This window comes from Rana temporaria, chromosome 3, assembly GCF_905171775.1.
Source record: "Rana temporaria chromosome 3, aRanTem1.1, whole genome shotgun sequence".
NCBI classification, from domain to species: Eukaryota; Metazoa; Chordata; class Amphibia; order Anura; family Ranidae; genus Rana; species Rana temporaria.
The window spans coordinates 46,840,041-46,867,366 of NC_053491.1; the positions used below are offsets into that span (position 1 = coordinate 46,840,041).

Sequence of the window (27,326 nt, forward strand, 5' to 3'; positions counted from 1 at the left end):
TGTAAATATTTTATTATATCTTTTTATGTGACAACACTGAAGAAATGACACTTTGCTACAATGTAAAGTAGTGAGTGTACAGCTTGTATAACAGTGTAAATTTGCTGTCCCCTAAAAATAACTCAACACAGCCATTAATGTCTAAACCGGTGGCAACAAAAGTGAGTACACCCCTGAGTGAAAATGTCCACATTGGGCCCAATTAGCCATTTTCCCTCCTCGATGTCATGTGACTCGTTAGTGTTACAAGGTCTCTGGTGTGAATGGGGAGCAGGTGTGTTAAATTTGGTGTTATCGCTCTCAGGCCCTGTACACACGACCGGTTCATCTGATGAGAATGGTCCGACGGACCGTTTTCATCGGTCCACCGCTGAAGTGGCCTGATGGTCTGATGTGTGTACACACCATCAGTTCAACAACGCTCGTAATCCAAGGTTTTACTGTATTGATTTGCCGCTTGTCATCTTTATACATTTAAACTGATTTGCTTGCTTTATGTTATGTTCAGAAACGTCCGGCAGGATTTATTAGCACAGAAGGTGACAACTGCAAAAGAATAAGGTCGTCATTGGATGGAGATCCTCCTGAACAACACTCCAGCTCTTCATCCAACACACACGTGAACTCTAGGCATCAGACTGGTTCTGAAAGTGCCAAAAAACTACCCCCTGCGTCTGATAAACACAAAGTCTTTCCAGCACAAAGTCACAAAAAGCACAGCACACCACAGACTTTACACCCAGGAATGCACAAAAGGACAAAGACCTGTGATGGGTCACAGACTGGCAAAGCCAAGCATAGAGATTCCACAACTCCAGCCTCTCAGATGGACAAGAGGCCGGGGTGGCTAAAAGAAGGGAAAAGAGAACATGAATCGAGCGAAGAGGAGGAGGACGAGGAATGGGAAGAGGAAGCGATTTTGCTGGAAAAGTGCCTCACATCTCCAGAAGGTGCAGAAGGTATATATCATCACAGGACGGGATTATGGTGGTAATTGGTGTTCATGGAGGACCATTTCTCAATGTTGGTCATGTAGTTGAAGATATTATACCTTTTACTCTTATACCCGACAATTGCTAACAGGTAGTACCCAAATTATGAGAATTCAAAGTACCAGATCGTTCAATGGGAAGTCTTATTTATACATATTAACTGTATATCATTGGATGGACACTAGAGCTGCACGATTCTGGGCAAAATGAGAATCACGATTTTTTTGCTTAGAATAAACATCACGATTCTCACAGCGTAAAATCTATACAAAAAAAAATTGCGCTAACTTTACTGGCTAGTTTTTTTTAAATTCATTAAACTAATTTTTTCCCAAAAAATTGCATTTAAAAAGACTGCTACGCAAATACAGTGCAACATAAAATATTGCAACAACCGATAATGTTTGGGGGTTCTAAGTAATTTTCTAGCAAAAAAAAAAAAAATGATTTTAACTTGAAAAGAGCTGTCAGAAAAAGGTTTGGTGTTTAAGTGGTTAAATGGTTTTAATTTACATACAGAAGTCAATTCCTTTGATGTAAAAGTCAATGTGATACAATGTTTAGACTTAACATTCCACTGATAAAGAATGTTTTCAAAACTTGGCAGGCTGCCCAGACTTTGACTGTTGGCTGAGAGCAGAGAGGAAATTCTTTGCATACCAAAGTGCAGAGAGAAAATTATTTTCATGTCAAAGATCATGAAACCCTGTGTCAAGATCACAACGGGAAAAAGATCGCGATAACGATTCTTGACGATTAATCGTGCAGCTCTAATGGATACCTTGAACACTTCAATAATGACACTATGTAGACATATGTCAGGCATGGAGAGACTAAAATTCTATGTTACAGCGTCCCCCTACATAAAAAAACATATGGCCTCAAAGAGCCTTTGTGACCTTTCCCCAGAGATCATTAAAGCGGTAGAAAACCGCAGTTGATGGGGAAAAAAAATCCCCTGCAAGGCAATGTCATAATGTGCTAGTATTAGGAATTAGAATGCTTGTCAGTTTTAATTGCTGTCCTGTCTATGCCCCCCTTAGGGAGATTCACCCTCTCTATTTGTCCTGTTTACCATTATCATTGAAAGTGAAAGTAAAAGAAAATCTTAAATTTTGGGTTGTCCCCATAAAATATTAGAGGGCAAATCTTTCGATGGGGACACTAGTTCTGGTGACCTGGGGGTCCCAAGGAATTCCCTAAATTTGCAGAGATTTCCTCTCATTTCCTGTTCAGCTATGGGGCAGGAAGTGAAGGGAAACCCCCCCTTTGGAACACAGATGATCGGTTATAACCCTCCCTTACTTGTTTTGCCCATAGTTCTACTTTAACCACTTCCAGCCCGCCATATGCAGAATGACAGCCGGGAAGTGGTTCTGTTATCATATGACGTCCAGCAGGATAACTTGCGGCAATCGTGTCAGTCTGACACGCCGCATCTCCGATCATGATAAGGAGCCTCTGTCAGAGGCTTCTTACTCTGTGATCAGCTGTGACCAATCACAGCTGATCATCGCGTGAACCAGGAAGTGGCGGTAAACGGGATTCCTCGGTTTGCGCTGACAGGGAGAGCCGATCGGCAGCTCTCCCTGTCAGAGGGGGGGTCTGTGCTGATAATCAGCACATTGATTATCAACACAGCCCCCTCAGATCTGCCAATCAGCGACCAGTCAGTGCCCCAATAATACTGCCAGTGCCCACCACAGTACCAATCAGTGCCAATCAGAGCCCACCAGTGCCAATCAGTGCCCAGCAGTAACACCTGTCAGTAACTAATCAGTACCACATCATCCGTGCTGCCCATCAGTGCCACCTGTCAGTGCCAATCAGTACCACCTATCAGTGCTAATCAGTGCCGCCTGTCAGTGCCCATCACAGCCGCCCGTCACAACCCATCAATGCCGCTTATCAGTGCCACCTATCAGTGCCCATCAGTGCTGCATATCAGTGCTGCCTATTGGTGCCCATCAGTGCTGCATATCAGTGCCCATCAATTCAAAATATCAGTGCCTCATCATCAGTGCCACCTTGTCAGTGCCAACTCATCAGTGCTGCTTCATCAGTGCCGCCTCATCAGTGCCCATCAGTGAAGGGGAAAACAACATTTTATGACAGAAACTAAGAAAAGCCTTTTTATCAAAAATGTTGGTCTTTTTTAGTTTGTTTAGCAAAAAATAAAAACCGCAGAGGTGATCAAATACCACCAAAAGAAAGCTCTATTTGTGGGGTAAAAAAGGACGCCAATTTTGTTTAGGAGCCATGTTGCACGACCGCGCAATTGCCAGTTAAAGCTTTGTCATTCAAAGCGTGACAGCGCTGAAAGCTGAAAGTTGTCCTGGGCAGGAAGGGGCGAAAGTGCCTGGTATTGAAGTGGTTAACAGAAACAGTTTTGCTTTCTTTTGGGATAAATGCTTTTTTCATAAATGAATAAAAGCTGACCATTGTAAGCACCCCTGTCACTGTTAAATAGTTTGTCCCAATGTTCTAACTTCCACTATTGCTGGACAGCTTGGTCTGTTAAAGGAAGTTGAAAAACCACAGACTTACTGGCTGAATCACCAGGTGAAAAATAAAAGAAAGAAAGCCAAACACAGAAAACGAATGCAGCCACCACATCTAAGAATTGGTGAGCTGCAATATAATAAATGTTTGCCTTTGGGTTTAATCCTGCTTTAAATAAATGTCTTCCATATATTTATTTAGATTATCTGTACTTCTTTCTGACCTGGTAGGACAATAACTTTATATCCCGACATCCTGTAAGTAGGATTAGCTTTGAATAGCTGGGGGGCATTTACGATTCTACGCACATCCAGCCCAACGCGTGTGAATTTTATTTTCAGATGTTCCCTGAGAAGCGTCTATTTTGGTTGTGTCTTGTATGTTCTATAGAGCGCCTCTGTTCCTGCTTGTAGAGTGCGAGACGCGAGCCGCGCACCTGTTCCGCGCTTTCTTCCAAAGCAAATACAAGCTGATGGAGAGATGATAAAAATACGCTTGTTGCTTCACAGAGGGCCTGAAAAGCCTCGCAACAATTAATCCGAGAGCTCTCAGAAATTCCCAATCAAGAGATTAAAGGGGTTGTAAAGGTAAAAAAAAAAAATCCTAAATACCGTATTTATCGGGGTATACCGCGCGCCGGCATATAACGCGCACCCCAAGCTGAGAAGGAAAGTTTTAGAAAAAACATACTTTTTGGATGCTCAGCCTTGTCGTTGTTCGTCTGCTGTCGGCGTCCATCCGCGGCCTTGTCCGGCGTCCGTCTGCAGCCTTGCGCGGTGTCAGTCCAGCCTTGTCGGTGTCCGTCTGCTGTCTTGCCCGGCGTCCATCGGTGGCTTTGTCCGGCGTCCGTCTGTGGCCTTGGGCAGGGTCCGTCCAGCCTTGTCGGTGTCCGTCGCGTCCGTCTGCCAGGGGTTGCAGCTTTGAATTTGGCGCCTCGGTCGAGCTGTGCAGAGCCGGTGTGTTCGGCTCCTCTCGCGTGGCTGCGGGCGGAGCTGAGAATGGCCGAGCCTAGCCGAGTGCGCAGTACACTCGGCTCGGCTTGGGCTTTGTTGGCAGCGCTCAGAGACAGCGAGGATCGGCTGTCTCTGAGGAGGATCAGCGTATATCACGCACCCACGATTTCCCCCTGATTTTAAGGGGAAAAAAGTGCGCGGTATACGCCGATAAATACGGTAGCTTCCATTACCTTAGTGCAGTCCTCCTTCACTTACCTCATCCTTCCATTTTGCTTTTAAATGTCCTTATTTCTTCTGAGAAATCCTCACTTCCTGTTCTTCTGTCTGTAACTCCACACAGTAATGCAAGGTTTTCTCCCTGGTGTGGAGAAAGCCTCTTGAGGGGGGAGGGGGCGAGCAGGAGTGTCAGGACGCCCACTAACACACAGCTCCTTTCTCTATCTGCAAAGTAGAGAGTGTCCTGACACTCCTGCTCGCCCCCTCCCCCCTCAAGAGGCTTTCTCCACACCAGGGATAAAGCCTCGCATTACTGTGTGGAGTTAAAGACAGAAGAACAGGAAGTGAGGATTTCTCAGAAGAAATAAGGACATTTAAAAGCACAATCGAAGGAAGAGGTAAGTGAAGGAGAACTGCACTAAGGTGAAGGAAGCTATTTAGGAAAAAACTATTTACCTTTACAACCCCTTTAACTCTTTAGGTGACATCCTTTAGTGTCGCCAATTTAAAGTGGTATTAAACCCCATAATAAAAATGTGTTATTTTGCTGCTTACTAGTCCCTAGAAGTGGTGACTGCATTTGTTTTCTTTTTTTAGGCAGTTTTTTTCCCTTTGTTATCACTTATGCCGCGTACACACGATCATTTTTCGGCATGAAAAAAACTTTGTTTTTAAAAACGTCATTTAAAACGATCGTGTGTGGGCTTCACATAATTTTTCGGGTTCTGAAAAACGACAAAAAAATTATTTGAACATGCTGCATTTTTTAACAACATTTTAAACAATGTCGTTTTTCGGGTTGTAAAAAATGATCGTGTGTGGGCTAAAACGACGTTAAAAACCCGCGCATGCTCAGAAGCAAGTTATGAGATGGGAGCGCTTGTTCTAGTAAAACTATCATTGGTAATGGAGTAAGCACATTCATCACGCTGTAACAGACAGAAAAGCGCAAATCGTCTTTTACTAACAGGAAATCAGCAAAAGCAGCCCCAAGGGTGGCGTCATCCGCATGGAACTTCCCCTTTATAGTGCCGTCGTACGTGTTGTACATCACTGCGCTTTGCTAGAGCATTTTTTTAAAACGATGGTGTGTGGGCAACGTCGTTTTAATGATAAAGTTGGAAAAACGTTGTTTTTTCTACATGCTGAAAAACGTTGTTTTTTTTCATGCCGAAAAATGATCGTGTGTATGCGGCATAAGTGATCAACCAATAACCTTTCTAAAGCCTTGAACACACGATCAGATTTTCGGACGACCGTTCGTCCGTTTTTTGTTGCATGCCAGCCTCATGTCGGAAGTGAAGAGGTTACTCACCGTACGACAGAATACAACGTCAGAAGTGACATCACGTGTTGAAAAGTTTTGTATATATTCTTTCTTTGTGATAAAATGAAGAGTCAAAGGGGCAGATCCACAAAAGAATTACGCCGGCGTATCTATTGATACGCCACGTAATTTTAAAGTTCCCGCGTCGTATCTTTGTTTTGTATCTACAAAACAAGATACGACTGCATCTGGGATCGATCCGACAGGCGTACATCTTAGTACGCCGTCGGATCTTAGGTGCATTTTTTCGGCGCCCGCTAGGTGGCGTTTCCGTCGAATTTCGCGTCGAGTATGCAAATTAGCTAGTTGCGGCGATCCACGAACGTACGTCCGGCCGGCGCATTTTTTTACGTTGTTTGTTTGCGTTCGGCTTTTTCCGGCGTATAGTTACCCCTGCTATTATGAGGCGTACTCAATGTTAAGTATGGCCGTCGTTCCCACGTCGCCTTTTGAATTTTTTACGTCGTTTGCGTAAGTCGTTCGCGAATAGGGATTTGCGTAGAATGACGTCACCGTCGTAAACATTGGCTTGTTCTGGTTTAATTTTCGAGCATGCGCACTGGGATACTCCCACGGACGGCGCATGCGCCGTTCAAAAAAAACGTTGTTTACGTCGGGTCACGACGTATTTACATAAAACACGCCCCCATCACATCCATTTGAATTCCGCGCCCTTACGCCGCCAAAGATACACTACGCCGCCGTAACTTACGGCGCGAATTCTTTGAGGATTCCAAAAAAACAAAGTAAGTTACGGCGGCGTAGTGTATCTTAGATACGCTACGCCCGATGCAAATATGCGCCGATGTATGTGAATCTGCCCCAAAGACTCTGGATCGGACTTTGTAGGCAAGATGGACGAGAGTATAATAAAAAATTGTATTTGATTACTTACTGGACACATATACCCCCTTCCTGTCCAGGCGAAAATTCCAGTTTTCGGCACTGCGCCGCTTTAACTGACAATTGCGCGGTCGTGCGACGTGGCTCCCAAACAAAATTTACGCCCTTTTTTTCCCACAAATAGAGCTATAAACAAAAAAAAGAGCGAAAATTTTGGAAAAAACACAATATTTTTTACTTTTTGCTATAATAAATATCCCATTTATTTTTTTTAAAAAAACTATTTTTTTTTCTCAGTTTAGGCCGATACGTATTCTACATATTTTTGGTAAAAAAAAAAATCGCAATAAGCGTATAGTGATTGGTTTGCACACAAGTTATAGCGTTTACAAAATAGGGGACAGAATTATGACCTTTTATTTATTATTATTTTTTTACTAGTAATGGCGGCAATCTGCGATTTTCATTGGGACTGTGACATTATGGCGGACACATCGGACACTTTTGGGACCATTCACATTTATACAGCGAACAGTGCTATATAGGCCAGAGGACACTTCGGCTGACCTCTGCAAACCTCGGAAAGACTTCCTACCCGAGATTTGCGGAGGTCAGCCGTGCTGTCCTCTGGCCTTTCTGTGTATTTCTAAAGAGCTCCGGTGCCCCCCCCCCCCCACCTCAGGCCAAAAGCAGTACTGCACACCACTTTGGCCTGAATCATGCTTCTTTTTGCGAGACAACACTCCCAAACCGAGTCATGTTTTTTTAAAATACAGTGCTCATATTGCGAAACGCTTGTTAACCGCGTCACTCGCGATCCAAGGTTCCACTGTACGTCTATATAGATCAGACCAAAATGAGAAGGAATAAGGAAAAGCGGGATATTGTCCAAATCATGGAGAGTGCCTCGAAATCAGGGACAGTTTGGAGCTATGGATTTGCCTGCTCAGCGGGGGATCTCTCCACTGATCCAACGGACCACACATAGAATTTAAAGGGATACATTGAAATATTTCTTGCGCTAAAGGTGGCAATATTGGGCGACAATAAATTCATATTCATTGGTTTTCGGCCAAGTGCATCCTGCATTTTCAGTTTTAGTTTCGGCCCCAAAATTTCTATTCGGTACACCTCTAGCAAGAACACACCGGTCAGCGTTCTCAGCTATTGGCTGACAGCGCTGATCGGGTGCCGGTCATGCCCCTTCAACAAAAGCTGGACAGTCAGAGGAGAATGAAATCTCCTAATACAAGCTTTAACCAGACACTAAAAAAGTTATAGCGCCTACAAAATAGGGGATGGTTTCATGGCATTTTTATTAATATTTTTTTTTTTTTACTAGTAATGGCGGCGATGAGCGATTTTTATCGTGACTGCGGAATTATGGCGGACACATCGGGCCCTTTTGACACATTTTTGGGACCTTTGTAATTTTTACAGCAATCAGTGCTATAAAAATGCACTGATTACTGTGAAAATTACACTGGCAGTGAAGGGGTTAACTACTGGGTGGTGCTGTAGGGGTTAAGTGTGCCCTAGTGAGTGATTCTTACTGTAGGGGGGATGGGCTGTGCGTGACAAGACAGTGATCACCGCTTCCGATTACAGGAAGCGGTGATCACTGTCATTGTCACTAGGCAGAGCGGGGAGATGCTTGTTTACATCAGCATCTCCCCGTTCTTCCTCACCGTGTGACGATCGCGGGTATCCCTGCGGTGATCGAGTCCGCGGGACCCGCGGTCGGGCTCACGAAGCTCGCGGCGCACGCGTCCACAATGCCGCTTCCTTAAAGGGGACGTATATATATATACGTCCTTTTGCCCAGGAGTGCCATTCTGTTGACGTATAAATGTGTGCGGCAGTCAGCAAGCAGTTAAGCACACCTCTTCAGAGATTACAGTCATTCTGGTGATGTCCCAGCAGCTGGATCAGTTTCTGGGATTGTCGGGTAAATTCCTGCAAGTTCCAACCTGAGTACAGTGGTACCTTGGATTATGAGCATAATTTGTTCCAAAAGAATGCTTGTAATCCAAAGCACTTGTATATCAAAGCGAGTTTCCCCATAGGAGTCAATGGAAGCTCAGATAATTTGTTCCACAGTGACTTTTATTGTATGCAGTACCGCATGTGGCCAGAGGTGGGGGGGGGGCACCGGAGACACTCGGAAACACACAGAGAGCACTTGGATGCACTCAGAGAGGCTCAGAGACACTCTGAAACAGAGTGTTTCCAAGTGGCTCCGAGTGTCACCGGCGCCCCCGCACCTCTGGCCAAATACAGTACTGCACACCCCAAATGCTTCGCAAACCAAGTCAGGATTAAAAAAAATGAAATTAAATAGCTCGTATTGCAAAACGCTCATTAACCGCGTTACTCGCAATCCGAGGTATTACTGTATTAGAAGTTCATATGATATGGCCATTTAGCTCCAAAAGGACATTTGTTTTCTTTTTAAATATTTTATTTTTTTTTCTTTAGAAAAAGATGAAGTTTTAGAGCCAGTTCTACCTTCTGAAGAAGTTCCAGATTACTTGAAGTAAGTTTCCAGTGAATATTTTTTTTAAACTATGCGCTGTGAGATGTGCAAAAAGAAACATTTACTGGCTAATACATTTCATTCTTATAGGAGATCTATGCTCACAGCATACACTTTTATTTTATAACACCAGTATTGTAATAATAATACAAACAATAGTTATTTTTGATGATCCAATATAAGCATACTTGGAAAATCTTCTCTCATGTTATAAATTCTGCTTGTGTGCTGACCATCTGTTTCCATAACTTCCTGGATTCCCAGCATGCCTTGCAGCTTCTCCTCTGCTGTTTACTTTCAATGTATAAGGACTACATATCCCATGGTACCTTGCTGCCTGCAAGCAGTGATTCCTGCTCTGACTCCGCCTCCTAAAACTCCTCCTCTCAGCTTCTCTGTAGTTCAGAAGGCAGGCTCTGTGAAATGTGTGGCACAGCAGTACCTACTCACAGGGCATAGTAACTACGTGTCACAGAATTTAGGGAAGTAAATGTGTGGGGATCTTCACAAAGTAAATTTACAAACTTCAAGGTTATTCAGATTAATAGGAATAGCTAGAAATAATTGAAATACAATGTGGAAATTAATATATCATTTAAAATTTTGACCATAGATACTGTCTAAGGGCAAAAATAGGATACGGTCAAAACGATGCTCCGGCTCACCCTCACCAGCTCTGAGTGTTGGCTCAGCAGGCTCCGTTCTTCCCTAATGTAATACATTCAAATGGAAAACACATATCACGCAAATATATCACGTTTTTTTTTCCTTATCTTCAAAAAGCTTTTTTTAAACATTCATAAGACCATGTCAAAGCAAATAGCCATACTCTGCTCCTTATCACTTACGCGTTTCACCCAGATATGACTAAGCCCCTGTCAGGGTGAAACATGTCATAGAAGAAAACATAATTTTTTTTGAATAAATGTCATTTCCTGCATGAAAAACGCATTTACTGTTAAAAAATGTTTTGGTTTAGGAAAAGTTTTACATCCTGCTCCTTGAAATTTTTATATCACTGCAGTTGAAAACAAATGTTGATTTGACCCCACTAACAATTAGAAAATGAAATTAAACATTTTGAATGACTACTAGCATATGGGCAAACTTAAAGAGGCTGTAAGCCCCTGTGGAAAAATAAAATAAAAAAACGCAAGACAAAAGGCAGAATGAGCTAGTATGCATTGCATACTAGCTAATTATGAAATACTTTGCCTTGCAGCGGCGCCCGCACACCGCTAATGCGGCCGACATCTTCCCCTGTGTTTCTTCCGGGTTCGCAGTCTCTGGTGCTGTGATTGGCCGGAGCCGCGATGGCGTTGCAGGAGCCGCCGGTCATGGCACAGGCTCCGAAGTAACGTCACGGGCAGCCGTTTCTTCAGAGAGCATGCGCCAATGACGTAATTGGCGCAGTATACGGTAAATATCTCCTAAACGGTGCATTTTTAGGAGGTATTTACAGTACCTATAGGTAAGTTACCTTATTATAGACGTACCTATAGGTACAAACAATACATAGGAGTTTACTTCCTCTTTAAGGGCACTTGCACACAGGACTGATGTGTGAATATCAGATATTCCTGGCATAAAAAATGGGTTGTATAGCGCTTTGTACGTATTTGTGTGTATGCGTACACACACGTAAAAATGTTATGTTTTGTAACCAAGGGAGTGCGGCATACGTGTCTACAAATACTGACCAGCAATGTAAATTTTTTTAATTTTTTATTTCTTTTTTTACTGATCAAAACGCAGCGCAAAGTTACGTACAATGGACTGCATTTAGATCAGTAAAAAAAAAAACACACCTGAATGGCTAAACATGTGGAGTTTTTAGGATTCCGTGTGCAGAGGTCTAAAGGATATAGTTTAGTGTCACTTTAGCCACATGTTGACTGCCCGGCCGCAGAATGGCACTCCTGTGCAAATCGCCGTAGCTGTACGTTGGGCGCTTTAGGAGTATAGGGGGCATGTGCGTGCGCCCGACGCGTTCCTAAGGAGCCTATGCTCGTGCCCCGGCTGTCGCAATCTCCGCCGGGCACCCGCGATCGCTCCTGACAGAGCGAAGACGGGGATTCCACATCCTGTCGGGGGAGAGGAGACAGGTCGTGTGTTCCTAGTATACAGGAACACTGATCGGTCTCCTTCCCAAGTCAGTCCCATCCCCCCCCACAGTTAGAAACACACAGTGAGGGAACACAGATCACCCCCTAGTGTTAACCCCTTCCCTGCCAGTGATCTTTATACAGTAATCAGTGGCTATTATTAGCTCTAAACGCTGTATAAATGTCAGTGGTCCCACAAAATGTGTCAAAAGTGTCCGATCTGTCCGCTGCAATGTCGCAGTCCCGATAAAAATTGCAGATCACAGCCATTACTAGTAAAAAAAAAAAAAAATGCCATAAATCTATTACCTATATTGTAGACGGTATAACTTTTGTGCAAACCAATCAATATACGCTTATTGAGATTTTTTTTTTTTTACCGAAATACAAAATATGTCGAAAAATACATATTGGCCTAAACTGATGACGAAATTTGTTTTTTTCATAAATTTTTTTCGAGGGGTATATTTATTATAGCAAAATAAGTGTTTTTTTCAAAATTGTCGCTCTTCTTTTGTTTATAGCGCAAAAAATTAAAATAGCAGAGGTGATCAAATGCCACCAAAAGAAAGCTCTATTTGTGGGGGAAAAGGACAGCGTCGCAAGGCTGCGCAATTGTCAGTTAAAGCGACGCAGTGCCGTATCGCCAAAAAAATGGCCTAGTCATTAAGGGGCCAAATCCTTCTGGGGCTGAAGATGGTTAAAGCACGCGGGAATTTTTTTGTCCAAATTTTGGCAAATAAAAGTAATCCTGTGGCCTAGAATATGAAAATCTAACAAGTAAAAAAACAACTGGAATAAAAACAAACTTGCTTTGCTCCCTGTGTGCGCACCGTGCTTCAGCTCCCTTGCTAGTTGCGTTCATTAACCTTGCTAGGAGACCCCCTTGGCTGGTGACAAGTAATTTCAAGGTTAAGTACAGTATGCATAAGGAGATAAGTCTCCTGGCACAACAAACACACTCAGCGGCTTAACTCTATCCATGCTGAGGAGCGGCACAGATGGGGCACCAAGCTCGCCTCTGTCTGCAGAAATGCTGTAAGGAATGGTGGGTACTCCAGGTTTGTCTCCATGTTCCATCAGACCATAGGTGTGTGCAGCCTATTGCATTAGGGAGTGCATCCCAAATGTATTATAACATGGACAGTGTCAGTAGAGCAGAGGTTGATGTCACTAGGGCAGTGGACAGTTTTTTTTTTTTTTTTTAGGAGCCCCGTTCGGGGGCATTGGTGCAATATCAGCAGGGGGAATCTACGTCTCAATTGGTGATTAGGGTGTGCCCAGGCACACCCGGCACACCCCCTGCTCATGCCCAACGCTGTATCCTGGCCTAGGGCAGCACTTTGCAGGAGGGGAGCACGGAATGAGACCCCGTCGGCTTGCGCTACACTGTTAGTGTAGCGCCAGTCTTATGGATTGCACTGGGCTGAGAGGCAAATTAGCTGCACTGCTTCCGGTATGCGGCCGGCCGGCATTCCCCACAACTATGGGGGGGGGGGGGGCTGCTTCTAATTTTGACTGTCCTATCATCCTGGACCACGACCCTTCCTCACTGTGCTATATGTTTTCTGCTGCACCATTGGCATGGTTATATCTTCTTAGTCCTCTCCATAAAATTATCAGAAATGTGTGCTTAAAGTAGAACAATAGGCAACACTTTTCATTTTGGATAGAGTAAGGGAGGGTTATTGCCCCTATCAGTTAATTTTTTTTACCATCCCTGTCCCATTGGAGAGATTTCCATTCACTTCCTGCCCCATAGCCAAACAGGAAGTGAGAGGAAATCTGTGCAAATTAAGGGAATTAATTGAACCCCCCCCCCCAGGCCCTTAGAGCTAGTGTACCCACTCAAAAATGTCAGGCGGGTCTTAAACAGCAAGGGGAGTGGCCTTGACAGAAAGGGGTGGGTCATATTTAAATTGGGGGGTGCACAAGTTTAGTCGGGCCTAGGGCAGCACAAAACCTAAATACACTACTGCTCATGCCTATGCATCAGACTAATGTTGCCCATATAAGCTTTTACAATGACGGTATAAGAAACCACTGATTTGCTAAGTAGATCATTTGCAGTTCCAATAAAATGCATCCTTCTAAATAAAAGGACAAATAATTGTTTGGTGCAGGGTACTTCACTCTACATAACCCCCCACGCCCCCAAAAAATAATAATAATAATCTCCACCATACTCCCCTCCTTGTTTGTTTAAGAAAAAAATTCCATCCTGTTCCTTCGAATTGTTCTGTCACTATGCGGCTCCACATCCAGTTTCCTATTGCGCATGCGCAAGTCGTGCTGCACTTTGTGAATTGTCCTGCAGTCTTCTGGGACTTGTGATGTCTGCGGGGGGAAAGGACGGGACTACCTACATTTCTGTCTCAGAAATAGGATCAGGTACCTGTCAAAACCAGGTACCCACTCCCCCCAAGAACTTGCCAAAAACAAAAATAATCTCCACCATACTCCCTCCTTGTTTAGGAAATAAATTCCATCCTGTTCCTTCGAATTTTCCTGTCCAAATGGTCCTTGCAGCTCCACAGCCAGTTTCCTACTGCGAAATAGCCATGGCCAGAATTGGGATCAGGTACCTGTCAAAACCAGTTACCCACTCCCCCCAAAAAATTGCCAAATGTGGCACCGGAGGGGGGGCAGATAAGTTGAGGTTCCACTTTTGGGTGAAACTCCGCTTTAACAACATTGGGGTAGATTCAGGTACAGTTGCGCGCTCCTTACGGAGGCGCAGTGTACCCTTTTTACCCTGCGCCTACGCAAATTATTTGCGCTACGCTTCATTCATGAAGCAGTAGCCACGTAATTTGCGTGGGCGCTCTTCAAAAATGTCCTGCGTAAGGGCGCCTAATGTAAATGATCCAGTAGGGGGCGGGAATCATTTAAATTAGGCGTGTTCCTGCGCCGAGCGTAGAGCGCATGCTCCGTCGGGAAACTTTCCCGACGTGCATTGCGGTAAATGACGTCGCAAGGACGTCATTTGCTTCAAAGTGAACGTGAATGGCGTCCAGCGGCATTCACGATTCACTTATGCAAACTACGTAAATTTCAAACCTTGCGACGCGGGAACGACGGGTATCCTTAGCATTGGCTGCCCCTGCTTTTAGCATGTGCAGCCTTACGCGAAACCCGACGTATGCAAACGACGTAAACTGCGTACGCAGGGCTCGCGTAACGTTGTGAATCGGCGTTGGTATGCAATTTGCAATTTTTCACTTTACATACTATACGCTGACCACAACGGGAACGCCACCTAGCGGCCAACGTAATTATGCAGCCTAAGATATGAGGGCATAAGAGCCTTATGCCACGCATATCTTATGCTGTAGTCGGCGTAACGAGCTCTCTGAATCAGGAGAACTCGTTACGCCGGGGCAAGTAAGCAATTGCGCTGCGTAACTATGGTTACGCAGACGCAATTGCTACCTGAATCTACCCCATTGAGCATCACAAAAAGTATCACCTATAGGCATTTTTTACACAGGCAGATGGACGGGGGTAATTGGGGGGAGGGGGGTTGGGGGGCTGGGTGATAAAAACAGGCAATTGAGCTGCGGTTTTAGCACTTGCCTAAAGTTCACAATAAAGCTGGATGGGGCTGTTCACATGCTGCACCCATGATGCTTTGCACCATGGACAATTGTTGAGTTGACAATGGAACTGCCTGACAAACACGTCCATCTAAGGCAATGGGGCTGCTCCACAACCTCAAGCCAAATGTACACTTTTATGTTGCCCAAAATGACATCTGCTGCTCCAAAAAGGCCCTTTGTCAGCCCTCTAGTGATGAAATCCATAAAAAGGGTGTGTTTCTGTAGTCCAGCACCAGAGATCTAGTTAAAGGCAGCACTGTGGCTTAGGGGTTAGCACTACCTAGTTGCAATACTGGGGTGGGTGCACTTGGTTCCAAACCTGGTCAGATACTGTCTGCATGGAGTTTGCATGTTCTCCCTGTGTTAATGTGGGTTTCCTCTGGGTACCCCAAAGATATGCTAGAAGGTTAATCACACTTAGAATGTATATATGTGGTATAGGGACCTTTAGATTGTAAGCTCCTTGAGGGCAGGGTCTGGTGTCAGTATACAGAATGTAAAGTACTAGTTGTCGGCCCAGACATACACTGGAAGAGGATTTCTCTCTTGGTTATGTCTCTTTACGCATCTACTTTCCTATTTCACAATGTTTCCATGCATATTGTGTCTAAGTGGGTAGGAGGTTTGTCTTGCAGAACCAGGGTTTTGGGCAGGGGCGGACTGACAACTCATGGGGCCCCCAGGCAATAGGAGATTATGGAGCCCCTGGGCAATAGAAGATTATGGGGCCCCCGGGCAATAGGAGATTATGGGGCCCCCGGGGCAATAGGAGATTATGGGGCCCCCAGGCAATAGAAGATTATGGAACCCCCGGGCAATAGGAGATTATGGGGCCCCCAGGCAATAGAAGATTATGGGGCCCCGGGCAATAGGAGATTATGGGCCCCCCGGGCAATAGGAGATTATGGGGCCCCCGGGCAATAGGAGATTATGGTGTCCCAGGCAATATATTATGGTGACACACACACACACACAGTATACAAACACAGAATACACATACTGGGCCAGATTCAGAAAGGATTTACGATGGCGCAGCGCCATGTACGCCGTCGTAAATCCTAATCTGGCCCGTCGTATCTATGCAACTGATTCTTGGAATCAGGTACGCATAGATATCCTTTAGATCCGACAGGCGTAAGTCTCTAACGCTGTCAGATCTAAACTGCAATTTTTTTTTCCCCGCTAGGTGGCGCTTCCGTCGATTTCCGCGTTGAGTATGCAAATTAGCTCGATACGCGAATTCACGAACGTACGCTTGGCCGAAGCAGTAAAGTTACGACGTTTACGTTAGGCTTTTCCTGCCGTATAGTTGCCCCTGCTATATGAGGCGCAGCCAATGTTAAGTATGGCCGTCGTTCCCGCGTCAAAATTTTAAAAAGTTACGTCGTTTGCGTAAGTCGTCCGTGAATGGGGCTGGACGTCATTTACGTTCACGTCGAAACCAATGACGTCCTTGCGACGTCATTTGGAGCAATGCACACTGGGATATTTTAGGGATGGCGCATGCGCAGTTCGTTCGGCGTGGGGACGCACTTCATTTAAATGATACAAGCCCCCTACCCGCCGAATTTGAATTCAGCCGGGTGATTTACGCTACGCCGCCGCAACTTTACAGGCAAGTGCTTTGTGAATAAAGCACTTGCCTGAAAAACTCGCTGCGGCGTAAAGTAAATCGGATACGTTACGCTGCCGCACAGATACGCCAGCTGTACCTGAATCTGGCCCACTGAGAAGGTACTGGAGAGGCGGGGCAGCTATAATTTTGGGATTTTTAGATGAAAAGGATGTCGGTAAGGGACATTTCAGGGACGGATATAAAAAAAACACAGATCTTTACATACTGTCCCTGTTTTTGCTGAGGCTGGCAACTCTGACGGGGCCCCATAGTGGTATGGGGCCCTGGGGCAGTGGCCGAGTGCCCGAATGGTCAGTCCGCCCCTGGTTTTGGGTTCGGTGCCCGCCAAGGACACTATCTTCCTGCCCTTCATGTGTCTGTACAGATTTTGGCCGGTTGTTCCATTTTCCTGCCAAACTGTAAAACCTACTATTAGATTAGCTTGTGTATACAGTATGTAAATGTGCTCTGTGTGTGTGCATGGCTTTGGCAGAGACATTAGATTGTAAGCTCTTTAGGAGAGTGGAATGATGTGATCGGTTTAAAGGCTATAAAATTTGAATCTAGATGTCTGGAATAGAACAGCAACTTTATATAGAAATAGATGTGTGCCTTGGTGTGTTTGATGTAATAAGTTCTACTAAATGACCAATGCAATTATAAAACTGAATGTATCTAAAAATTTGCTTTTATGATCTGAGGTTATTGAGAACAGAACCATTATTTGAACAAAATTTACATTTTACTAAATAGATAGTAGAGGCTGTAACACTATCTGAATTGCCCTGCAAAGCTCATACATTTTCAGGAACGATTGGGCACTGCCATCTTGTGGCCAAAGTGGAAAATGGCATTTTGTAAATGATAAAATCTCTTTATGAACTCCTGAACAACAGCTGGGAATGGCGGACACTGGAGCGGCCTTAGGCCGAGTCAGCATTTATAACCCAGCGATAAGGAAAACTCTGCAATAAAGGTTCTACTTATAAATGTGGTAAAGCAGAATCCACAGTTCAGTTTAAAAGTTGTTTTATGAAGCATCATAAAACACTCCAGGACTTTTTACCAACAAAGCCATACAGTATCTCACAAAAGTGAGTACACCCCTCACATGTTTGTAAATATTTTATTCTATCTTTTCATGTGACAACACTGAAGAAATTACACTTTGTTACAATGTAAAGTAGTGAGTGTACAGCTTGTATAACAGTGTAAATTTGCTGTCCCCTCAAAATAACTCAACACACAGCCATTAAAGTGGAGGTTCACCCAGAAATGTACATTTTTAACATTAGATTGAGGCTCATTTTGTCTAGGGGAATCGGGTAGTTTTTTTAAAAACGAAGCAGTACTTACCGTTTTAGAGAGCGATCTTCTCCGCCGCTTCCGGGTATGGGCTGCGGGACTGGGCGTTCCTATTTGATTGACAGGCTTCCGACGGTCGCATCTATCGCGTCACGATTTTCCGAAAGTAGCCGAACGTCGGTGCGCAGGCGCCGTATAGAGCCGCACCGACGTTCGGCTTCTTTCGGCTACTCGTGACGCGATAGATGCGAGCGTCGGAAGCCTTTCGGAAGACTGTCAATCAAATAGGAACGCCCAGTCCCGAAGACCATACCCGGAAGCGGCGGAGAAGATCGCTCTCTAAAACGGTAAGTACTGCTTCGATTTTAAATAAAACTAGCCGATTCCTCTAGACAAAATGATCATGAATCTAATGTTAAAAAAAAAAAATTCGGATGAACTCCTGCTTTAATGTCTAAACCGCTGGTAACAAAAATGAGTACACCCCTAAGTGAAAATGTCCAAATTGGGCCCAAAGTATCAATATTTTGTGTGGCCACCATTATTTTCCAGCACTGCCTTAACCCTCTTGGGCATGGAGTTCTCCAGGGCTTCCCAGGTTGCCACTGGTGTCCCCTTCCCCTCCTCCATGATGACATCACAGAGCTGGTGGATGTTAGAGACTTTGCGCTCCTCCACCTTCCATTTGAGAATGCCCCACAGACACTCAATAGGGTTTAGGTCTGGAGACATGCTTGGCCAGTCCATCACCTTTACTCTCCGCTTCTTTAGCAAGGCAGTGGTTGTCTTGGAGGTGTGTTTGGGGTCGTTGTGTTGGAATACTGCCCTGCGGCCCAGTCTCTGAAGGGGGGATCATGCTCTGCTTCAGTATGTCACAGTACATGTTGGCATTCATGGCTCCCTCAATGAACTGTAGCTCCCCAGTGCCGGCAGCACCAGACCATGACAATCCCACCACCATGCTTCACTGTAACTAAGACACACTTGTCTTTGTACTCCTCACCTGGTTGCTCCCACACACGCTTGACAAATCTGAACCAAATAAGTTTATCTTGGTCTCATCAGGGGAAAGCAAATTTACACTGTTATACAAGCTGTACACTCACTACTTTACATTGTAGCAAAGTGACATTTCTTCAGTGTTCTCACATGAAAAGATATAATAAAATATTTACAAAAATGTGAGGGGTGTACTTACTTATGTGAGATATTGTATACACGGCCTGATTACATCTGACAAAGGGCGATGACATTGTTTCACTCTGGAACCTCCCATCAGCCAGACATAATGGGTTAAGGATGATATCCTACAACAGAACCCTGGAGTTCTGCCAGTGATGTAGGCAATATATTGTATATCAGAACATTCCAATTGAGAAAGTCATGGATGAGGAGGGTGACCTCACCGCCTACAGCTCGTCCAATCAGAGATCCACTTGTGTTCATTGAAAGAGCTGCTCGGCACAGGACCCAAAAGATTGCAGCCATCACAGTAGAAACACTGACTATTACAATGATTGTCAGCTTCCCCAGTGGTCCCTTACAATGTAAGATATGCATACTCCAAGCTGGATCAATGTGTCTATGCAATACAGATCAGATCTGGAGTTCAGCTTTAAAGTGGTTGTAAAGGTAATATTTTCCCTAAATAGCTTCCTTTACCTTAGTGCAGTCCTCCTTCACTTACTTCATCCTTCCATTTTGCTTTTAAATGTCCTTATTTCTTCTGAGAAATCCTCACTTCCTGTTCTTCTGTCTGTAACTCCACACAGTAATGCAAGGCTTTCTCCCTGGTGTGGTGTGTCATGCTCGCCCCCTCCCTTTGGACTACAGGAGAGTCAGGACGCTCTCTACGTTGCAGATAGAAAAGGAGCTGTGTGTTAGTGGGTGTCCTGACTCTCCTGTAGTCCAAGGGAGGGGGCGAGACCGATACTCCACACCAGGAAGAAAGCCTCACATTACTGTGTGGAGTTACAGACAGAAGAACAGGAAGTGAGGATTTATCAGAAGAAATAAGAACATTTAAAAGCAAAATGGAAGGATGAGGTAAGTGAAGGAGGACTGCACTAAGGTAAAGGAAGCTATTTAGGGATTTTTTACCTTTACAACCCCTTTAAGAAATCGGTCCAGTATGATACAGCAAAGCAAAGATGCAGAATTGTTATCATTTGGTCAGATGTTGTTCTGTGTATAGTGATACAACAAACCTCAAACAGGATCAGATTTTTTTCCGCTTGCAAGGTATTAAGCTTAGAACCGCAGTCACGTCTCTACATGTCTCACCGGAGATAATGGTTGGGTGTTTGTGTGTCTGCAGACAGGTAGTAAATGATTATATGGCTCTATATGGAAAAAATGCAAAAGTTTATAACAGTTTTCTGTAACATTCTCCTTGGCCTTTGCAACAACAAAAGATAGCAATGAAAGACGTGTATATGGCTCAAAATGATTTCTACATATGAATGCAACAATGTGCTTGGATAATGTGCTGTGTAAACTCTTAATAAACTCTTTATGTGTGCAAACAAAGTGTTTCATGGTGCATTCAATAAGAAAAGCTTGAATATGTAAATGCTAATTCTTTGTATGGATATAAGATCGGACAATCTTTACCTGTGTATAGACACTGGGCCAGATTCTCAAACGAGATACGCCGTTGTATCTCTGAGTTGCGTGGTCGTATCTATGCGCCTGATTCTTAGAATCAGTTACGCATAGATTTCCCGTAGATCCGACTGGTGTAACTGTGTTACACCGTTGTATCGTAACTGCATATTTACGCTGGCCGCTAGGTGGCGCTTCCGTCGAATTCCGCGTCGAGTATGCAAATTAGCTAGATACGCGAATTCACGAACGTACGCCCGGCCGACGCAGTACATTTACGCCGTTTACGTTAGGCTTTTCCCGGCGTATAGTTACCCCTGCTATATGGTGGCGTAAGTGCGGCGTACCAATGTTAAGTATGGCCGTCGTTCCCGCGACGAAATTTGAAAATTTTACGTTGTTTGCGTAACTCGTCCGTGAATGGGGCTGGACGTAATTTACGTTCACGTCAAAACCAATACGTCCTTGCGGCGTATTAGGAGCAATGCACACTGGGAGATTTCCACGGACGGCGCATGCGCCGTTCGTGAAAAACGTCAATCACCTCGGGTCACACAACATTTACATAAAACACGCCCCCCCCCCCGTTCCAAATTTGAATTAGGCGGGCTTACGCCGGCCGATTTACGCTACGCCGCCGCAACTTACGGAGCAAGTGCTTTGCGAATACAGCACTTGCCCGTCTAAGTTGCGGAGGCGTAACGTGATCGTACATGAATCTGGCCCACTATGTGCAGATACAAATTAGAAGATCTGATACTATAGAGGCACATTTTAACCAGTACCTTAAAGCGGTGGTTCACCCTTATTGACAACTTTCCATCATTAAATGAGGCATAGTAGCGCGAGCTACAGTATGCCGGTATTTATAGTTATTTTTTTAGCCCCGTACTCACTGTGTAATCCTAGCGAGACGATTCCGACTCCCCGCGGGGAATGGGCGTTCCTATCCAGAGGGAGCATGATTGACGGCCGGCTCTGGCACGTCACGCTCCCCGAAGATAGCCGGAGTAGGTATCGGCTCTTCACGGCGCCTGCGCACAGACTATGCGCAGCCGCCGTGAAGCGCCAAGTCCTATTTCGGCTATTTCCGGAGAAGCGTGACGCGCCATAGCCGGCCGTCAATCATGCTGCCTCTGGATAGGAGTGCCCAGGAGTCGGAATCGTCTCGCTACGATTGCACAGTGAGTACCGGGCTAAAAAAATAAATACAGGCATACTGTAGCTCGCACTACTATGCCTAATTTAATGATAGAAAAAAAAAAAATTATTAGGGTGAACCACCGCTTTAATCAGTGTTGCCAACATACCGGATTGAAATTTACTGAAGCGACACTCAAAATTTACTGACACAGCCAAGTTTTCACTGTCATTTCCAAAAGTTATCAAATTACAGATTTAAGTGTAAATGTCAAATGTGGGCAAGATCACCACCGGGCACATGTGATCGCTCGTTAGAGCGGGGACAGGGAGCTGTGTGTTTACACACACAGCTCCCGGTCCCCGCTCTGTAACGAGGGGGGACCGGGAGGGAAATGCTGATCTTCTGTTCATACAATGTATGAACAGAAGAACGGTCATTTCCCCTAGTGAGGCCACCCCCCCCCTACAGTTAGAACACACCCAGGGAACATACTTAACCCCTTCCCCGCTCCTATTGTTAACCCCTTCCCTGCCAGTGGCATTTTTATAGTAATCCAATGCATTTTTATAGCACTGATCGCTATAAAAATGCCAATGGTCCCAAAAATGTGTCAAAAGTGTCCGAAGTGTCCGCCATAATGTCGCAGTACCGAAAGAAATCGCTGATCGCCGCTATTACTGGTAAAAAAAATATATTAATAAAAATGCCATAAAAATACCCCCTATTTTGTAAACGCTATAACTTTTGCGCAAACCAATCAATAAACGGTTATTGCGATTTTTTTTTTACCAAAAATAGGTAGAAGAATACGTATCGGCCTAAACTGAGGAAAAAAGATTTTTTTGATATATTTTTGGGGGATATTTATTATAGCAAAAAGTAAAAAATATTCATTTTTTTCAAAATTGTCGCTCTATTTTTGTTTATAGCGCAAAAACTAAAAACCGCAGAGGTGATCAAATACCACCAAAAGAAAGCTCTATTTGTGGGGAACAAAGGACGCCAATTTTGTTTGGAAGCCACGTCGCACGACCGCGAAATTGTCAGTTAAAGTGACGCAGTGCCGAATCGCAAAAAGTGCTCTGGTCTTTGACCAGCAATATGGTCCGGGGGTTAAGTGGTTAAGGCAAAAGACATATTTCTTATTTTATTTTTGATTAAGTAAGTAGCTCAGGGGCAGGACTCAGGAGGGGAAGACATTAGAATGGGCGGCACACACACCCATAAAATTGACTCTCATAGGGACACAGACAGCAGTGTGCAGCAGCACAGATCACCGACATGACATGTCCCCTCCTGAGTCACAGTGACAGTCTCTCTTTAAGCCAGGTGGTCACTTCAGGCCAAACAGCACTGACATTACCACTCCTGGCTTGCCTTGCTCCGCTAGGCTCCCTTGCACTATGACATCACATGACATGCTCAGGCACAGGGATGGACTGGCAATTGGAACTACAGGGAGTTTCCCGGTGGGCCGATGGCTTAGTGGGCCGGCTTCAGTGACAGCGGACCGCCCCCTCCGCTCCTCTGTCTCTCCCTCCCTGCAGCGCTCACCTCCTCTCCCTCCCCGCAGCGCTCACCTGGGGGGGAACAGAGGACCAGGGGATATGACAGAGGAGCATGGGGGGGACCAGAGGGAGCACGGGTGAGGGGACAGACGGCTGACTCAACAGCTAGGCCTAGGAGTTTCTCATTTCTGCCTAATCTTGTCCCATGGGGGGCACCGAACTGATCCTTTTCCCCCGGGTGAAAAAATGTCTAGCTTCCCCACTGGTACTGCCTATAAGAGTACCAGTACCAGCCGTTTTACTCTAATAAAGTAGAACGGCTAGTGCCTAGTGAAGGGGGGGAAGGGGGCTTGGGTGGCCGGGGGGGTGCGGGAGTTGTCCGGCCGCCATGTGAGAGACCTGTCAAAGTGGGCCAGTCTGGATGAAGTCCAGGGCCAAATTTTTGTCCCAGTCCAGCCCTGCTCAGGCACCGCCTCCACCAGACCCCCCCCCTGCTGGCACCGCCCAAACACACTGTAGCAGTCACTAGGATGATCTTGGCTGGCTCCAGACCGGAATTGCTCCAGACGGCACCATCTGCCTGGAGTTTGCATGTTCTCCCTGTGTCTGCGTGGGTTTCCTCCGGGTACTCCCACACTCCAAAGACATGCTGGTAGGTTAATTAGATCCTGTCCAAATTGGCCCAGTAAATATGTATGTACGACTGTGTGTCCCAAGTGTGACAAGATCCTACGGGGTAAGTGACCGCACCAGCCAGGAAGACACTGGCTACGGAAAGTGCCTAGAGGAGATTCAGTTCACATGTGTAGCGCTATACAAGTCACTCAAATGTGCATTTCCCAGCCGAGTGTCACAGCCATATTTTTTTACTGACAACATTTTCTTGTCACTGCCATTTACTAGCAGGAGAAAAGTGCCAATTTGTTACTGGCTGCCAGTAAAAATACTGACGGTTGGCAACACTGCCCTTAATCAACGATGGAGCACTATTCCTCCCACTGACACCAATGGTGGGGCACAATTTCTCCCACTGACACCAATGGTGGGGCACAATTCCTCCCACTGACACCAATGGTGGGGCACAATTCCTCCCACTGACACCAATGATGGGGCACTATTCCTCCCACTGACAGCAATGGTGGGGCACAATTCCTCCCACTGACATCAAAAATTGGGCACTATTCCTCCCACTGACATCAAAAATGGGGCACTATTCCTCCCACTGACACCAACAATGGGGCATTGTTTATGCCAGGACATTTTCTACTCCCACTGGTCCTAGTCCAGTCCCCCTCAAGCCTGAAGGACAGTAAACTGGCCCTTTGTTTAGAAAGTTTGGAGACTCCTGATCTATGGGATTACCATACAAGTCTGTGAGAATATAGTATACCAAAATATGCCACGCTTAATTGTTAATCAGTATCAAATGTGTATATCAAGCAAGATCACATAACTGGGAAATAAATTAATTGTGAAATAAAATAAAAAAACACATATTGTGAATATTTCCAAAAATTGTTGCATGCCAAAGTCCAAATAAAGTTTGTTCCATTCCAAAAGAATTGTCCCCAACAAAAAAAGACACAGCAGAGGCTCACAGAAAAAATATGACTCTAAAATATAAAGAAGTCATATTAGGCATGATAGTATAATTGCAGTCATAAATAAAAAGGACTCAAACTATAATCAGAAAACAGCCAGCAGGAAAGCCACCAGTACAATAATCCTCAAGTTCACATTCCCATATGCACCGCACCATGTTCACAGAAAAAACAGAGACCAGCACTCCACATACTGTATAATCTGATAAATGAATTTATTGAAACAAATATATTGCACTCATATAAACATAGGCATCATAGCCCTGTGCACAGTGTCAGAAACTGATGAACCACACTTCCAGGGGCACTCCCAGTTGCGTGATGACATCACGTAGCAAAGTTCCGGCCTACGCGGTTCGTCTGTGTTGACGTCTCCTGGGGCAAGGATGTTACGCAATGTCATCACGTATTAAATTCCCTCCAAGTGCCGTGGATTAATAACAAAAAATAACCAAGCCTCACTTTGGATCTACAATGGCTCCAGCTAGTCAATAGCAAGAATTATATCTCAGAATGAACACAGCTTGCACCTTTTATGGGACTAGATCCATATAACAAAAAATTACAAAAAAAAATGATTACTAATTTATCCAGGATACAATAAGAATATACAAATTAAGCTGCCATTATGATTATAAATAAATGTAATAAATGTTTAAATTGCAGCATGCTAAAGGGTTTAATTATATTTATGGGAAATTATATAATGCATCCTGGGGGCATCTCGAGTATAAAGCATGATGCAGTCACATGAAATTCTCCGGCATCCCCTACCCATAGGCCCCCTGTAGGATCTGCAAACTGGGGAAAGAAAACTTCTAGCACGTTGAACTACTGGTGTCCTGCATAAAATCCAGGCCGGATGGACCGCTGTGTAGTTGTTGTTGATTGGGTATTCGTTCTCAAGGGAATTTTCACCACATTCCCTAAGCAAAGGGAACATTCCCTTGCAAAGTCTATTTGCTTTCAGTAAATCAACACCAACATGTACAGGAATGGAGTTGAACCATTCAAGACCCATACCATTATGCAGGTTAAGGACCTTGCCCCTTTTTGCGATTCGGCACTGCGTCGCTTTAACTGACAATTGCGCGGTCGTGCAACGTGGCTTCCAAACAAAATTGGCGTCCTTTTTTTCCCACAAATAAAGCTTTCTTTTGGTGGTATTTGATCACCTCTGCGGTTTTTATTTTTTGCGCTATAAACAAAAATAGAGCGACAATTTTGAAAAAAAAATCAATATTTTTTACTTTTTGCTATAATAAATCTCCCCCAGAAATATATAGAAAAACGTTTTTTTTCCTCAGTTTAGGCCGATACGTATTCTTCTACATATTTTTGGTAAAAAAAAAAAATAATCGCAATAAGCGTTTATCGATTGGTTTGCGCAAAATTTATAGAGTTTACAAAATATGGCTGGGGATAGTTTTATTGCATTTTTATTAATATTTTTTTTTTACTACTAATGGCGGCGATCAGCGATTTTTTTTCATGACTGCGACATTGTGGCGGACACATCGAACAATTTTGACACATTTTTGGGACCATTGTCATTTTCACAGCAAAAAGTGCTATAAAAATGCACTGATTACTGTGAAAATGACAATTGCAGTTTAGGAGTTAACCACTAGGGGGCGCTGTAGGGCTTAAGTGTGACCTCATATGTGTTTCTAACTGTAGGGGGGCGGGGCTGAACGTGTGACATCAGTGATCGTCTTTCCCTATATCAGGGAACAGACGATCACTGACACTGCCATAATGAAGAATGGGGAAGGTGTGTTTACACACACCTCTCCCCGTTCTTCAGCTCCGGTGACTGATCGCGGGACACCGGCGGCGATCGGGTCCCGCGGGCGTGGTCACGGAGCTTCGGACCGGCGGCGCGCTCGCGACCCCATGGCTGGGCCTTAAAGAGACACGTACAGGTAGGTGATTGTGCCCAGCCGTGCCATTCTGCCGACGTATATCGTCGGTAGGGGGTCCTTAAGTGGTTAAAAGAGAAGTATGTTTGTTTTTTCCAGATTCATACCTACCTATGTGGATGCAGCATCGGTCCGATGCTGCATCTGTCCCCTGATGCCTCTTCACTGAGTACCGAGCCACCAAACATCGCCGATAGGTCAGTTGTCACAACTCCCCGAGCAGAGAGCTGCTGACTGTCAATCATCAAGTCTCCACTTGGCCCCCCCCTGCGCCTCATCAGCGCATATCAATGAAGGAGAAAAATTACCTGTTTGCAAAATTTTATAACAAACTATGAAACATGATTTTTTTTTTCTTCAAAATTGTCCATGTTTTTGTTTAGCAAAAAAATAAAAAATCCCAGTGGTGATTAAATAACACCAAAAGAGAGCTCTATTTGTGTGAAAAAAAAAATATAAAAATTAAATTTGGGTACATCATTGTATGACCGCGCAATGTTCATTCAAAGTGCGTCAGAACTGAAAATTGGTCTGGGCAGAAGGGGGGTTTA

General features: G+C 44.7%; 1 protein-coding gene across 1 annotated transcript in view; it reads left to right on the forward strand.

Annotated features, from left to right (window-relative positions):
- The window catches only part of ELL3 (elongation factor for RNA polymerase II 3), a 198,607-nt gene that overhangs the window by 153,630 nt on the left and 17,651 nt on the right, over positions 1–27,326 (forward strand). Inside the window, exons 8-9 of the mRNA XM_040342500.1 lie at positions 509–959; positions 9,315–9,372. Coding sequence (XP_040198434.1) covers positions 509–959; positions 9,315–9,372 — 509 coding nt within the window. The remainder of the gene's footprint in view (positions 1–508; positions 960–9,314; positions 9,373–27,326) is intronic.